Source organism: Thermobia domestica, chromosome 3 (assembly GCF_964235325.1).
Source record: "Thermobia domestica chromosome 3, izTheDome1.hap1.1, whole genome shotgun sequence".
Taxonomy (NCBI): Eukaryota; Metazoa; Arthropoda; class Insecta; order Zygentoma; family Lepismatidae; genus Thermobia; species Thermobia domestica.
Genome location: NC_137456.1, coordinates 43,818,466 through 43,835,482, shown reverse-complemented (window position 1 = coordinate 43,835,482; position 17,017 = coordinate 43,818,466). Strand labels below are relative to the sequence as shown.

Below are 17,017 nucleotides of genomic sequence, written 5' to 3'. Positions count from 1 at the left end.
ATAAATCAGCGGCGGCCCGTGGGGGAAGGCTGTAGGACTGCAGCCCCCCCCCCCCCAACGTAATTTCATATTTCCAATTCGACACTTAATAATCAATCTTTATATTTATGCCTTTTTTATGCGCGTTTTGTTTTTCAATTTTTCACCTCCTTGAAGCAAATTTGTTGTTCCACTTCACGCCTGGGACTGTCAGTATACGATGCTGTGATTCCATTTCCTCCTCTTTTTAGCATGTCTTTACTGGTAACACGTGGAGTGCTTTACATGCAGTCCTTCGGACGGTTGACAGTTTGCGCAAGCGCACTCCAATTAAATTTTGTAATGGAAAAAGCCTCCAGACAAAACACTAAAGGCAGAATATTCTTTTCTAATCTTTCTGCTATCCCGGTTTTTTCTCGCTCTCATAACAAAACAGCAGTTTTAGATTCCTGTTTTGCAAAGCGGATACCCAGTGGTGGTCCAACTAGATGAAATTTTAAATCTAAGACTTAATGTGATATATGGAAAGCAGGAAGAAATAAAAAAAAAAAAAAAAAAAACTTCCAAATTTTGTCAGAATCCGAGACCTCAAGCACTACAACAGTGAATGAAGCGTCTGCCTTGTAGTGAGAGAGATACACCGTAAAGCTTATTGAGTGAAGAATTTTGTTTCTGGCTATTTTTTCCACTTAGTTACGCCACATCTAAATATTCTATATAACCAACTTACATAGTCATCTATAGATGCAGCAAAAGTTCAGTCATATTTATCTGCCTTCACCACTGAAATTAATAAAATCAGGGAATCAATAGAACTAGTTGATACCGAAACGTAAAATCAAACCCAAAAGAGAATTGTTTCAAATACACAGTCAAGAGCACACGCAGGCAAAGAAGTGTGACGTTATTTTAAACCAAGTAATCCTGAGCTTCCATTTTACAGACCTCTTATCTATATCTTTACTTCTGCAGAACTCTAATTTTGATCAATTTTGAGCTTCCTTTCCCGAATAAAGCTTCAGTAAATGTACAGAGCTCTCCTGTTTTTGATAAAGATGAACTTCACACTGAAATTAGTGTAGTTTGTGCAAGGGAAGAGATCAGGAAATTTGGTGCTGCTGTGAAATTCCTCCAGTATGCTATAAGCAATAGTCTTGCTTCCACTTTTTCTGAAGTGCTAAAACTTTCGAAAATATTCATAACGTTGCCGCTAACTACAAGTGAACCTGAACGATGCTATTCTATTCTTAAAAGAGTGAGAACTTTTCTAAGAAATACAATGGGACAAGAATGGTTAACGATACTTGCCATGTTATCAATAGAAAAGGAAAAGGTTGAAAAGATCCCTAACTTCAATGATAGAGTTATCGAAAAATTCAGTACAAGGAAGGACCATCGTATGGAATTAATTTCTAAATAAGGTGTTTTATTTTATGCAGCCCTCCTAAGTATAAGTAACACGAGCCGCTACTGTTACAAATATCTAAATTATGTTTTTTTTTTGTTTTTTTTTTTGTATTAATGATGGCATTTGTATTGAGGTCTGGGGGGCAACGAAAACTTTAGGGGGCCAGTTCCCTCTAGTCCCCTCTAGTTGCAGGCGTGCCTCACTCCCTACTAAAATCAGCAAACAACATGAGCACAATTCTAATTTCAAATCGATAAAATGAAAGAATAAAACCGAGACGAAACAAGATTCATAACTTGATGTACGAAGAAACTTAAACACTCACACACTGAAAACTTGAAACCAACGGATGTCTATTAAACAGAGGTATAGAGGTAAAAAAGAAAAGGAAGCACAGATTACTTCAATTTTTTTATTATGTGCAACCATATTCATAATACATTATTTTATAATGTAAGGATAATTGAGTTCTTAATATTCGTTAATTTTTTCAAATATAATATATATAGATAGATAGATATACTTTCAATGTAAATACCAATTTTATAATTATATATAAAACAACTACTTTCTTTGGTTTCGATTTTATGTACTAGAATGATTAATATTTGGTAAGAATTTTTCTCTTTTTTTAATTTTTTTTTAATTTTCAAAGTGAATGGCAACACATCCTTGACACATCATGGTGAGAATTGTTTACGTTATTTGCAGAATTCCTTGTTCAATACATAGGCAATTGTTCCCGAAGATTCGCCTGTTAAGATCCCTCTGTGGTCTCCTTGTAACGTCTGGATTCTTGGTTTTCGTGAACAAATCTGGAAAATAATAATAATAATAATAATATTTATAAAAAATAATCGTTTCAGTATGTCACGCTAATTTTTGATAATAAAAATTCATGCTATAGATGTCACTATCTGCACTATCGTTTACCTGTACGATGCTAATAAATGTTTCTATCGTGCAGGGAATTTGCCGAGTAGATAGATATTTAGCCTACTTATGGACATTTTTTTGTGCTAATGAGTAGACCAATTCCAATTTACAGTAGAATATGGTAACGCTGAGAAGTAAATGAATTGATATATGAATGGCAATAGCCATGAAACAGGTCCGTAGCCAGCCCGAAAATGTAGGGGGCGGTGGAAGTTACGGGGGGGCCCGATCCAAAAATATTAATTCATCCCATATTATAGTTCATTTCCAAGCATACCGTGAAAATTTTAGAGGGGGGCCAGTAAAAATTTAGGGGAGCCCGGCCCCCTAGACCCCCCTGGATATGAGCCTGCCATGAAATTAACTTATTTGTTTGTGGATACAGCTACGCATAAGAAAAATAAATAAATTTTGAAAAGAATATTTAGTTTTTGATTAAAATAGCGATGAATTAAATCATGCAATTGAATTTGGAATAATATCCAGTTGACGTTGATGAAATGAATCGGTGGTGTATGGAAAATATAATTACTTTACCGTTATGAAAACATGAGAATTTTCTGCGAAAATTGTAATTGTATTTCGATCTTTCTAGAAAATCCGTTTGCGTATGTAATATCACATATAAGAAAACTTCTAGAAAAGGGCTTATACAGTATATATGAATGTTGTAGACATGGCGCCCACGGACAACAGAGCGCCATTATTCAGATCAAAATAAAGGGAAAACGCTTTATAATGGAATACCCTCCAGGGCCTCCTTCAGCCGCTATGCGGGAATCAAAATTTCACTATATGGCAACGTCGCAGATTAACTTGGAACTACTCCTCGAATCTACCAAGTAGCTACATCGATTATAACGCTAAGTGGCGCTAGCGTTAACGTCTATGGACTTTTACTGCCATCTGCAAAGAATCGATGTAACTATTTGATGGATTTGGTAGATCTTCTCTGAAGTTGTTTATCTACAACGTTGCCACATAGTTCAATTCGCGTCTCCAGACGAGGACCCAAAAGGTATATACTTTTCTCTTTATTTTGACTTGTAGAATAATGCTCTGTAGTCCGTGGGCGCCATATATATATATATATATATATATATATATATATATATATATATATATATATATATATATATATATATATATATATATATATATATATATATAGATAGATAGATAGATAGATAGATAGATAGATAGATAGTGATCAGAAAAATTGAAACACCTGTAGTTGGCAACACGTCGCCGGTTGGCAGTGGTGCCGGATCGCTGGTGGTGGTGTGTTAGGTCGGTCTCCATACTACGTCAGGTGCAGTGGAACAGCAGTGTCCAGTGGCTGCAGCAGACGGAGGTAGTGTAAAATGGGAGACACCTCAGATTTTCAAAGAGGGCAAATTGTTGGTGCGCGGTTATGTGGAGTGAGTGTGACGGCAGTGGCTACTGTGTTAGGTGTGTCGCGTGGGACAGTGTCGAAGGTGATGACGGCCTACACAACACAGGGAAAACCACATCGGGGAAGCGGAACAGTGGGCGGAAGAAAATCATGAGTGACAGGTCACGCTGGGTATTAAAGCGCATTGTCACGTAGAACCGTCGTGCCACTGCGGAGCAAGTGACGGAGGAACTCAATCAGCATCTCCCCCACCCTGTTTCGACAATCACAGTCCGCCGCGAATTACATGACATCAACTTACGGGGTCGTGTTGCACGGACCAAACCGCTCATCAGGGACCATAACGCTTTCGCACGCCGCAAATGGTACCGCGACCATGCAACTTGGACCGTTGAGGACTGGAAACGTGTGATATGGTCGGATGAGTCATCCTTCACCCTATTCCCAACCACGGGCCGTTTTTATGTGTGGAGAACGCCCAAAGAAGCTTATGATCTGCAGTGTCTCCGCCCAACTGTGAAACATGGCGGCGGCTCGGTGATGCTGTGTGCCGCCATATCATGGTTTTCATTGGATCCTGTGGTCACACTTAACGGACGAATCACTACCAACGATTATGTCGCAATTTTAGGAGACCACTTGCATCCTATGATCCGGATGTTGTTCCCGGACAATAACGCCATCTTCCAGGATGATAATGCACCCATTCACACAGCTGGTGTTGTTGCAGCGTGGTTTGAGGAACATCGGTATGAAGTTCAATACCTCCCCTGGCCAGCCCAATCCCCAGATCTCAACATAATTGAACATCTGTGGTCCGTCTTGGAAACACGACTCCGGCGACGATTTCCACCTCCATCCTCTCTCACAGAACTGGCCGATGCCCTGCATCAGGAATGGTGTAAAATTCCACTTGCTATAATTCACGACCTCTATGCCTCCATCCCACGTCACATCAAGGCTGCTCTGAGGGCGAAATGTGGCCCGACACCATATTAATCTGGTAAGTTGCAATTTCGTTCAGGTGTTTCCATTTTTCTGATCACCATCTGTATATACCCTTATCTTAATTAATATAGAGACTTTTCTAGAAACATTCTTTAATGAACCAATTAATAGCCTATTTTTTGAATATTTATTTAATAAAAGAATCAGCAAGGAAGAGAGAATCCTTCTGGAGATTTCATTTATTGTAATTTATTGTAACAAAAACAAATAACTTACTGAATACGAAAACCCATATCTTTTATATATATATATATCGTCTATCTTGGTAGACAGCTGACCGTCCGCAAGAAAATTTGAAAAGCGGAAGACTTACATGGCTCTTCACTGATGCAAAAATGGTTTTAATATGTGTAAATGACCAGGAAATTGGATTGGTAGAACAGAAAAAGGGAAGGAGTGTAGGAAAAGTGGTGCGATATTGATATGTGGAGTTGACTACGACCACTGACTACATAATAATCTGTTGTAGTAAAAGGATTTTTTTTCTCTCATCGAAAGAAACTGATGTACTTGAACAGACGAAAACAATATACAAGAGAACTTGACGTGTGTATTAGGGAATCTACTGAATTAGTCATAGTGTGCTGTCACTTTTACCTTCATATTGTCTTATTTATATAACACCATAAAGGGTTGATTTTTTTCTCTTTAAAAGAAGCAAATAGGTAGTAAGAGTTTGTCTCTGTGTGTATGTGAATGTGTTTACGACCTTCAGACGTGTCGTGGGGCACAAGGGATTTTAAGCTGATTCGTTTTTAAGCTGATTACTACAAACTTTTCTTTTTTAAGCATTGGATATTACGTGTGAGGATAAATAGTTAGAACGGTTTATTTAAATTAAATTCTTTACTGACCATTTTGTGAGTTCATGTACAGTTAAATTATGATGGAATATTACCGATGAACCGATCAACGCATATTTTCTAAGAAAATTAAGGTCAATTCGACAACTTATGCCAGAGACCACGGTCTTTTCTCCTGAATGACCCTCGTATATTTTCTCCAATATTATTACTTTCTTTCCAATATATTCTCAATGATTTTCTGTTCATCTAGTTAATTTACTCCATTCTTTTCCACGACCACATTTCAAATGTTTCTAGTTGTTTTAATACTTTCTTTAAGGTTTAACCACAAGTTGAAAACATGTACTTACCTCGCTGAGGCCGTAATCTTCTAAATGTTCGAAATAGTTATCTTCTGAACGGAACAACATAACGGGTCCGTTAAATTTTCCTGTCTGTTTATACAAATATAATGCCAGTAGTTTCTTGTAAAAGCTTGTGGCAGCTGCAATCAGGTCATCATCCCTGTAGTTTGTACATGCTTTGACCATCTCTACTGTTTTGGCAATTCTGGAGTTTAAGTTTGGCAGACTTTCCAGCTCTCTAGGAAGCTGCAATGAAGAAAATTTTCTGTTAGTCTATTAGAAGGATCATTTTAATTTGTAGTAAAAGTGTGTTAATTCATTTGCTGTCTTACGTTGCAAAATAGGCGCGAAATATATTACATATTTGCAACATGCATAACATATTTTGAAATACATAATGTATATTTATATTTACTGATCGTATACGCAGTATCCAGTGGCGTATTTAGGGGGGTGGCTTCCGGGCTTAAGCCCCCCCGAAATCTTAAAGTAAATGAAATATCTTGCAGAATTTTCACATTTCCAGGCAAAGCCCCCCCCCCCCCGAAAGTTAGCAAAGCCCCTCCCGAAACAAAATCGTAAATACGCCACTGGCAGTATCTATATTATGGAGCCGCGCTGGCTCAGTGGTAGAGCGTTCACCTCCGGTGTTTGGGGTTCCTGGTACGATCCCAGCTCGCGCCGTGTAGACTTCGTGGTGGACAAACACCCTGCTCGTGGGTTTTCTCGGGGTTCTCCTGTTTCCTCCCACTTTCTTCATTTCACTTATCTCTCATCATCACCGTATCCTTTAGCCTAACCGTAACCGTGGGACGTAAAGATATTATTTTCATTTTTTGCAGTATCTATCAGTAAGGTTAAGAAATTCTCACGTTACTGATGTACAGCTTAGTCAGGATCGCCTCTACTATAAATGCAACACGTCCACTTGCACGGAGTGGCAAGTTTCAAAGGGCCGTAAAATCTGTCATAACTATATTATGTAAAATAAATGTTTCTTCTTGGAAACAGACTACATGATGATGGTAGTTAAATTTACTAACAAGGAAAGAACATTAATTTGTCATCTGGACATCCGAATCGAACCTAGTCCATTCGATAAACATAACAAACATATGTTCATGCACAAAAAAATTAGGTGCCATGGACAACGGAGTAAGTCCCTGGGGCCCATTAATCCTGTTAGTATAAAGAAAATCGTAGACTCGCAGTGAAATAGCTATTGCATCAACACTGTTCATTGCAAAGTCATGGTTTATAGTTCATTCTCTTCAGCATAAAATAAGCTTTCCAGAGGTTCTAGGTATTGGAGCCCATAATGTACCTGAACAGGGAAAATTGGGAGAATGTCGGGAAAATTCCCTCCAGAAATCCCTTCCATAAACTTTCGACACCACTGGAGTGGCCTCGGGTAAAAGCACACAACCCAAATGTGTCTAGAAGAATACTATACAGAATAAGAAATGTGTGTACCAAGTTTTGCATTGATAGACGGAATAGATATCGGGTAAAAGCTTGTATACCAATACACGCTTTCCCCTAATACCTATTCTGTCTATTAATACAAAACTTGGTACACACATTTCTAATTTTTTTTGTGCAAGAACATATCTTTGTTATGTTTATCGAATGGACTAGATTTGATTCGGATGTCCGGATGACATGTTTATGTCCGTTTCTTCTAAGCTGAGCTTCTATTTGAATACTATATTTATAGATCGTGTTCAGATCACATTAGTTTAAGGTCAGGTGGACAGTGCTAAAGTAAATGGTCAAACAAATTCCTGCACGAAGTGCTTGATTGTTGTCAAATACAAGAACTCAATTCTCGAACAGTAGCGAACACCTGTTCCATTTAGTTAGTTTTGGCATAAAAACTAGACTTGTCTTTGTCACAAATAAGTTCCTTATCGTTGTAGGTGGGGATAAGTTTTTTTTAAAAAAATAACATGCAGAAGGAAAATAAAAAATAGAGATTTAAAAGATCTAGTTGCACTGGAATTGCAAACTGATATATTAAGAAACTGATATAAAAAGGATCACCATCTTGCCTCTGCAGATATGTTAACTTTATCTTTCACTAACATATCATTATTTAAAAAAAAAAAAAAGCAGACCCAACGAGATTGTGCTTGTAGTGTTTAGGCCTTTTTGAGTGCGAGTGCTTTTTCCCTCCTCTTCGTTGTTCATGACGGGGCAGCATATTTACAATCATTGCTGGGTTCGCAGAAATATACAGCAAAGACATTTCTTCAGTGCCTTTGTGAGAAATGAGATCTCTGAAATGACTGCAATAAGTAAACTAGTTTCTCTTCTTGAAAAGTCAGATCCTTTCACCCAGTCACATCCTTTCAGGCACCGTTACGGGTCAGAGTAGAACAAAGAGAGCTTGAAAACAAAATGAAATTTTTAAGTTTTACGTCACACAATTATGTCGACTAGGCTAAAGGATGATGAGAAATGAAGAAAGTGGTAGAATGAAGAAAGTAGGACTAAACGGGAGAACTCAGAGAAAACCCCGCACTCGGTAAAAGAGAACTTCAGAGCTCATGACGTCAAGTATCTGGGAAGTATTTTGACGTGAGATACTTATTGTAACAAAGAGATCAGATCAAAAATTGCCATAGCCAAAGAAGCATTCAACAAGAAAAGATCACTCTTAAATAGCAGATTTAACATTGGATTAAGGAAAAAAGTTAGTCAAGTGCTATATATGGAGTATTGGATTGTAGGGTTCAGAGACTTGGACTTCAAGGAAGTTAGAGAAGAAATATTAAGAAAGCTTCGAAATGTGGTGTTGGAAGATGGAAAAGATAAAAATGGACAGAGAGAGTAACCAATGAAGATGTTTTGAAACGGATAGGAGAGAAGAGGACGCTTCTAGCCAGTATCCTCCGTAGGAAAGCCAATAGGATTGGACACATCTTGCGAAGAAACTGTCTTCTTCATACCGCCATAGAAGGAAAGATGGAAGGAAAGAGAGGAATAGGAAGAAGAAGAACACAACTGATCGATGATTTGAAAAATAGAAGAAAATATTGGGAGTTGAAATAGGAAGCTGAAGATCAAAAAACGTGTAAGGAACATTTCCAGAACCAAACCTAAAATTAAAAAAAAAAGAATGAAAAAAGAAAAACACCTCATTAATCCCAGAACCTGCCAAAAGGAAAAATGCTTAATAATAATAATAATAATAATAATAATAATAATAATAATAATAATAATAATAATAATAATAATAATAATAATAATAATAATAATAATAATAATAATAATGTCAAAGAATATACTATAGAAGGGAAATTGGGAATTAGGAGCTGCAGCAGAGTAAAAGCAAGAAAATTCAGATTAGCAATGCTATGCATACAAAAACCGCGTAATTATTGCTTCATTATATAGACAGAAATTTGCACAATCCAATTAATGTTCGTCTGATATGAGGAACTTTGTCTTCCTAAAGCGTCAGGGAACCAAAGCCATCACAGAGGAACCGAAACTATTTGAAACACGTAAATGGAGACGTCAAGATGGGAAGAGCAGAAGACTTGTATAGGATTTCACGGAGAATGCGTACCGGTAATACATATTGAAACCCCATAATATTTACATATATGTCTTGAAAGGAACATACAACATTTTTTTTCATCTTGCAAGGAGTCAAACCATTCCCAGTGCAACTTTCTGGGTCGTCTTGCTTGCTACTTGCTATCGCCCTCCCGCTGACATAAAGAAAAAAACAGTTTCGCCGCTTCCGAAACAACAGATTATTTTGAACAGGGAGGGGAAGCGCACCAAATTACACGTTTGTAATGAGCAGGTTCACTATTTTTCCACTAGAGTGCAGTGGTGCGCTTTCTTGCTTTCATAATGTTGTAATGTATAAACAGTATATAGAAAGATCTGTTTGCAAGATGTTTTAATGACAGCTACAAGATTCATGTAAAGTGACAACGTACCTTAAGTCTCGGTTGGTCTTGATGGTAAAAAGATCTTTGAACAATCCAAGAAGATACCAGAAACAGATAGGGCAAGAATTGAGAGAGTAGGCCTAGGTATAATGGCAATCCTTACTGCATTGCATTGGTGCAAGATAGGATATATAATGGTGTTCTTTTGTTTCCCCGATGTTGAATATACTGGTCAATTGGTTGAATATACTGGTAGGGTAAGTTAGCAGGAAATGTTTAGAGTTTCATTAACACTTTCAATCCTACTGTAGTTCCGGAACGACAGACTGTAAACTTACGTTAAATCCGAGTGTCGTTCAGGAACGATACGCCCATTTAAAATTTAAAATACCAACCAGAAATGAATTTTGTATGCTCTTTGATTTGAGAAAGTAATTTTGAGTGCTTTTTAAATTATCTATTGGCGAATCTGATCCAAGAATGCCTTTTAGTCATTGTAGAAAGAGAACTAAAGAAGGTATATCATTATCATTCATAAACTTTACTATTATTACTTTGCAATAAACAAAGTTATTGTTTGCAATGATTTTTCAAATAGCTCTTGTTCAGAAACTGGTATCTTCTAATAGATTGGTACTTTTTCTTTTATTTCTGAAAGTTTCAACCGTTTAGAGTAAAAACTTAAGAAGATATGATTTTTAAAAATAATCCTTATTTTCTTCAGGACACAGGACATTCTTAATTTAAATAACCCTATGATTGAAAGTGTTAAGCAGTCGGATCCGTGTCATGTAGCCCTGGTGCTGAGGATTAAATCCCAATCAATCAATTAGCAACAAAAAATCAATCTGTGGTGAACCCCCACTGCAAAGTCATTCTGCTGAATAATCATACAACATTAAATTTCATAACCTCCGATCCAGATTTTTGGTTCCGTATCATTTAATTAATTAGGTGCGGACATAGGTTCTAGTTTCAACTAAAATTATTTACCTTGTCGTAGTCCACGTCCCTGAAGAAAGTAACAAAGAACGACAAAGCTGCTGCTTGTTCTTGAGGTTCTCGTTCTCTTGATGGATCAATCTTAATCACGTATTTCTTGATGATTGATTTTATAAGGTCTGGTGATCCGTCGATCAACACAAGATTCGATTTTTCACCTTCTTTCTCCAGTTGAAGACACATTTCAAACGCTATAGCTGCACCATATGAATATCCAGCTATGTTATAGGGACCAGTTTTCAACACCTTTTTGACATGCTGAAATCAAAAAAGAAATTGCATTAAAGATGTTATGCAACTAAATTTTATATTCTTTTTGGTTCATAAATATGATTAAGATGTTATCTTTACATTCTAAAGGAGAAAAGATCTTTACTCAAAGTATTCAGAAGTTAGTGCAATAGATAAGTTTTCTCCCCTTAGTTTGTAGCTTACTACATTAGGTAAATTTTCTTCCCTTAGTTTGTAGATTAGTACATTAGAAAGTTTTCTTCCCTTAGTTTGTAGCTTAGTACATTAGATAAGTTTTCTTCCCTTAGTTTGTAGACTAGTACATTAGATAAGTTTTCTTCCCTTAGTTTGTATCTTAGTACATTAGATAAGTTTTCTTCCCTTAGTTTGTAGCTTAGTACATTAGATAAGTTTTCTTCCCTTAGTTTGTAGCTTAGTACATTAGGTAAGTTTTCTTCCCTTAGTTTGTAGCTTAGTACATTAGGTAAGTTTTCTTCCCTTAGTTTGTAGACTAGTACATTAGACAAGTTTTCTTCCCTTAGTTTGTAGACTAGTACATTAGACAAGTTTTCTTCCCTTAGTTTGTAGACTAGTACATTAGACAAGTTTTCTTCCCTTAGTTTGTAGCTTAGTACATTAGGTAAGTTTTCTTCCCTTAGTTTGTAGCTTAGTACATTAGATAAGTTTTCTTCCCTTAGTTTGTAGCTTAGTACATTAGATAAGTTTTCTTCCCTTAGTTTGTAGCTTAGTACATTAGTAAGTTTTCTTCCCTTAGTTTGTAGCTTAGTACATTAGGTAAGTTTTCTTCCCTTAGTTTGTAGCTTAGTACATTAGATAAGTTTTCTTCCCTTAGTTTGTAGCTTAGTACATTAGATAAGTTTTCTTCCCTTAGTTTGTAGCTTAGTACATTAGATAAGTTTTCTTCCCTTAGTTTGTAGCAAGAAAATTTTAATTGTTACCAATGTAGCTTCCTTCACTGGCTTTTCCGTTCTCTGCTCTTTCCTTTCCTTTCATAAGTTCTTGAAGGCTTAAAACTTAAATGTTAATACTTAGTGCTAAAGCTTGTTTAAGTAATTAACTTAATAGACTTAAGTGTTTCTAATTAATACTTTGAGTGCTAATTTCGTATTTTTACGGAGTAGCTGATCTTTTGTAGACTGCAGATTCCGTATTTATGTGTAATTTGATTCAAAATGTATTTCAATGATTTTGCTCCTTTATTACACGGAGTCAGCAGTTTTGAAATATCCCTTACCATCGTAGTTCAAAATTTCGCCAATAGATGGCGTGAGTGTCCTAATTAATACCTTTTTACCGCCATGGTTCAAAAACCATATGCTTATTGTTTGACAGTCAAAATGGTGAGAAAGAGCTTGTTAGACGATTCAATATGCTTCAGTTTAGAAGCGGAAGTGAGCGACAGTAATGATGATTTGTTTGAAGGAGAGTTATTGGACGATTGTGGGAATAATCCAGACTATGTAGCAACAGAAACATCAGATATGTCAGGTAAGTAATCTTGAGATATTCTCATATTCGTATTCATTTTCCTTGCACTACGTGTAAACGTTATTTGTGATTTGTAATCGTTTTGTGGTTAGAATACAGAATATTATATATAAGAATAAAGACCTCTAAGCATTCAAACGGTGCATGTTGTATTATTTTAGCTTTTCTAGATTTTGAGATATAATTTTTTAAAAGGTTGCAAAAAAGCCCAGCATTCTTGGAAAAGCCTACACTTCAGAGCCCAGCACTCAAAGTGTTAATGATTATGTGTTCTACACAATCATGGAAGCATCTTTCTTTGATAAATATTGGTATCAATTTCTTTTTAGCATACATCTTTTCTGTACATGTAATTGGACTCCAATGTTAGATATCTTTCACAGTAGCAGTAATTTAATATACATAATCTCCTACTCTTGCTAATCAAAGAAATTTAATTACCAATGTTATAATTTGGCACGTTTTAAAGGGAAAGTGAGCACACATTTGATTATTTAAGCAAAACTTGCAATTGTAAAGTATTCATGAATATAGAAGCTGATGTGAGAAGATATTTTTTTGTATTTCATACGTATTTTATTTGATTTCAAATAAATTATTCTGACGTTCCCAAATATGCTTACTTTTATAGAGATTATTTATAACTAGACTATACTCTTAAAATTATATATACGTGGATCATTCAATATATAAGTGTCCCTAAGATGTAAAAGAAAATTTTACATGTTTAATATATGTGAATGTGTAAAAGAAGTTTTTAATATTTAATATTACTAAATCTAAAAACAAACGCTAACCAAAAGTAGATATTGTGACACGGGTTCGAAGTGTAAATTGTATTATGAGATAAATAGCTACAAACAGTTAATAATAAATTATTAACCTAAATTTTGGTTTTAAATTTGTCTTCCTATAATTTACAACATTAAATTCTACTCATGATATTTTTTAAAATAAATAAATAAATAAATAAAAATAAAAATAATGCATTTAAGGGTTAATCAAGTGAAGATTTCGTATAAACAAAGACCGATGCTTACAAAGTTGTATTTTTACTTTTTTCTGCTGCACATTTTATATAGTAAATAAACTACGTATGTACTTTCCATTTGAACTATCCAAATACACTCAGAGATTTTTTCAATTGCTGATTGTCTAAAAATGCTACATAATTAAGTGCACTTACCTGAAGATAGTACCTGGCGAGGTCAGATATAGATTGAAGGTTTGACTGGGCAGTACATTGTAGACCGTAGACTGGGCATTTTAATTGAGCACACAACGGTTTCAGGGCTTTTATAATACCTTCAATAGGATGAACAATAAATAGTGGGGTTGACTTATCGTTTTCGGCTGCTTTGGACGGGATTCGTACGAGAACTTCGGATGGCATGAGACGTTCTGAGTCGAACTGTGCCAAGTCATTTTTATAGTTGTGGGATGCTTGTATTTCTTCCACACTATGTTCTTCTGCCGCTGTGTCATCTGATTTTGCCATTTCTTGTAGTTTGGAGAAGGTGAGGTTTCTGATTTCCTGAGGAGATAACACGGTGTCGTAGTTTCGTTCAAGTGTTTGCTTGATTTCAGCGCCCATTAGTGAATCCATTCCCAAGTCAATCAGCTTAGTTGACACGTTGACTGTTTTCATGCTTTTAATACCTAGAGAAAATAAATGAAGCAATGTTTTAATCAACCAAAAGAACTATTAACATATTGTTATTATAGCATAGTGAGGATTATATCTCTACTAGCGCATTGTCTTCCATCGGTCGTACCTCAGGCAAACTCAGCAGAATACTTGCCAGACATGGTATAAGAGTTATTCATAAACCTCCGGTCAACATCAGATCATTACTCAAACCAGTGAAAAGACGACCTTCACCTGCCCACTCCTGCTGTATACCGTATACCATGTTAATGTGGCAGAGCATACATAAGATATACAGAAGGTCGATCCGCGTATATGTGTCCAATTTTACACCTGTACCCCTGACTACAGAAGCGACCGAACCAAGTGGTTAAACGCGTGTGCTATACCTGGAGGTCCATTCTATCGTCTGCCAAGCGAAACTGTGTATCGTGTGCATCATGGCTGCAAAGGTGAACCGTTTTTGGAAGGGCTACGTAATTGGACTTTTCCACGCCAAATATTCGGTTTCTAAGATTCAAAAGCAGTGCAAAGAAAATGGTTGTGCATTGGGTTCGACGACTATCAAGAACATAACCAAGCAGTATAAAAAAGAGGACATGCCAGGTAAGCATTCACTCACTAAGGGGTCGAGGAAGCGAGCGTGTACCACAGTGACCTTACAAGTAGCTCAGAAGTTGCGGCGAATGGCCTTACAAGAAAATCCCCCTCCGCAATGTGTGATGGCAGCTCGACTCCACATACAACAATCAACTGTTAACCGCGCCCTGAGTGGGAAATTAAACCTCCGGAGTGTCTTTAAAAGTCATGGACATTACCTAAGTGCGGCCCATCGCCGTGAGAGAAAGACCAACAGCAGGCGCCTCTATGAACGCCATCTATCTGGGGAAAAGTGGAAGTTTGTGGCCACACTAGATGAAGCATGGGCGTATCTATCAGATTGTGGCAAAATTCGCTCGATAACTTACACTTCGCGAGATGCAAAAAGCCGTCCTGCGTTCATCCGTCATTGCAAAGCAACTTCCTCGAAAGGATTTATGGTTGTCGCCGGTTACTCTTATCAGGGCAAGTTAACAATTCGTGAGGTCCCTAAAAACTGTAAAATCAACTCTGCATTCTTTCAGCAACATATACTGACCCCAATTTATAAAGAAGATCTGCCTCGTTTGTATGGGCATGCCATAAAGCAAGTGTCTGTGCATATGGAAAAGGCCTCCTCACATACATCTCGTTCTACCCAGAACTTTCTGAAGCAGATGGAGACAGACACCAGTATTCGTGCTATTCCATTTCATGATATACCAGTGAAATCACCAGATGCCAGTCCCATGGATTTCTGCGGGTTTGGTCTACTGAAAAGCACTTTCTTCTCATCGTGTCACTACTCTCGGGGGCCTGTGGAAAGCCTGCCGGGAGGAATGGGAGAAGATTCCACTTCCTGTACTTAGTCGTAGTCTTCTACAGTGGAAGTTACGGTGCAGGGCTATTGCCAGAACACATGGCCATCACATTGAGGCCAACCGATGGTGGTCCCATGCATTTTCATAAGGTTAGTGCTATTTCAAAATTGGACACATATACGCGGATCGACCTTCTGTACTGGACATATAATAGAGCAATTATGCAAAGAACACAACTGCCATATAAGACTTCAGCAACCCGAAAAGTCAGGACTAGCATAACAGCCTAGAGCTTGGATACAGAATTGATATTACAAATACCACCATAGTAGCCAATTCCAGCAATTTTTGCGACAGAATGATAAAGAAAGCCATAGCTATCTCATGAGAAAGGAACAGTCTCAATAGAGATAATGAGTTCCAACTCAACTCTATTTGGTCGGCCCTTTTCAGGAACAAAAACAGACATTCAACAAAGGCATTTTTGGTAACCACAACAACAGCCAATCAGGAGCCAGCATTCCTCAGCCAATCAGAAGCCAGCATTTCCCTCAGCCAATCACAAGGCCCCATTCATAGGTCTGCCCCTAACTAATCACTATATACACATGCTCACGTCTCCTTCTTTTCTTTACAGTCCCTGAAGATGAATGCGAATGTTTGCATTCGAAATATCGAATGTCAATACCTTCACCTGGCTGATAGCCTGAGAAGACGTAATAAAATATTTGCATATTATTAAGAGTTCATGCAGTAAAAGTAATACTTGCGAAGTGACTCGATCATACGTTTTAGAAAATGGAGTAGGCATACAGTACTACGATGTTAGATGCTGTCTTGTAAGAGATTCAGAGTTATTATGGTTAGTGTTGAAAATGATAGAGGGAAAACTTAATATTAGATACTGCTCATAAAGGATTCAGAGTTGTTATGGTTAGTCTCTGAAAATAACAGAGAAAAGACTGATTATCTGGCATCTTTCGCTAATATACATCATTTTCATCAGTTTTTACAAATTGATATTTAAAATTTCTATATAACAAAAGAATTGTTTACAACAAGACTCAGTGATATAGGTAACTGGGATCTAGGTCTGTACCTGAAGATTCAAGTAAGAAGACTCAGTTGAGATTAGTTGAGAAATATAGAAGGCGTATAAAGCTGTTTGATCATTGAATATTAGAAAGAACAGAAAATTACGCAAATTGTATCGGGTTGTCGAATGAGTGATTTTTTTAAATATTCTACGCATTCTTTGTAGTTTCTTAATTGGTTGGCCTATTGTAATTTAATAAGGAAGATCATAATATTCGTAACAATCATGTACTCGTAATAATCTAAGTAAGTAAAGGAGTAAGGTAAGGATGTGAACTTTCACTTCTCCTGTTCAAAGCCTATCTAGAACAGGCTATGAAAGAATTCTTTGATATAAGCGAGAAAGG

General features: G+C 36.8%; 1 protein-coding gene across 1 annotated transcript in view; it reads right to left on the bottom strand.

Moving 5' to 3' along the window:
* Nucleotides 1-1,810: 1,810 nt before the first annotated feature.
* Nucleotides 1,811-17,017, bottom strand: part of LOC145680335 (fatty acid synthase-like) — a 114,362-nt gene continuing 99,155 nt past the window's right edge. Inside the window, exons 30-33 of the mRNA XM_081750722.1 lie at nucleotides 13,714-14,186; nucleotides 10,779-11,045; nucleotides 5,884-6,123; nucleotides 1,811-2,202 (exon numbers count right to left, since the gene is read on the bottom strand). Coding sequence (XP_081606848.1) covers nucleotides 2,089-2,202; nucleotides 5,884-6,123; nucleotides 10,779-11,045; nucleotides 13,714-14,186 — 1,094 coding nt within the window. The 3' untranslated portion in view covers nucleotides 1,811-2,088. The remainder of the gene's footprint in view (nucleotides 2,203-5,883; nucleotides 6,124-10,778; nucleotides 11,046-13,713; nucleotides 14,187-17,017) is intronic.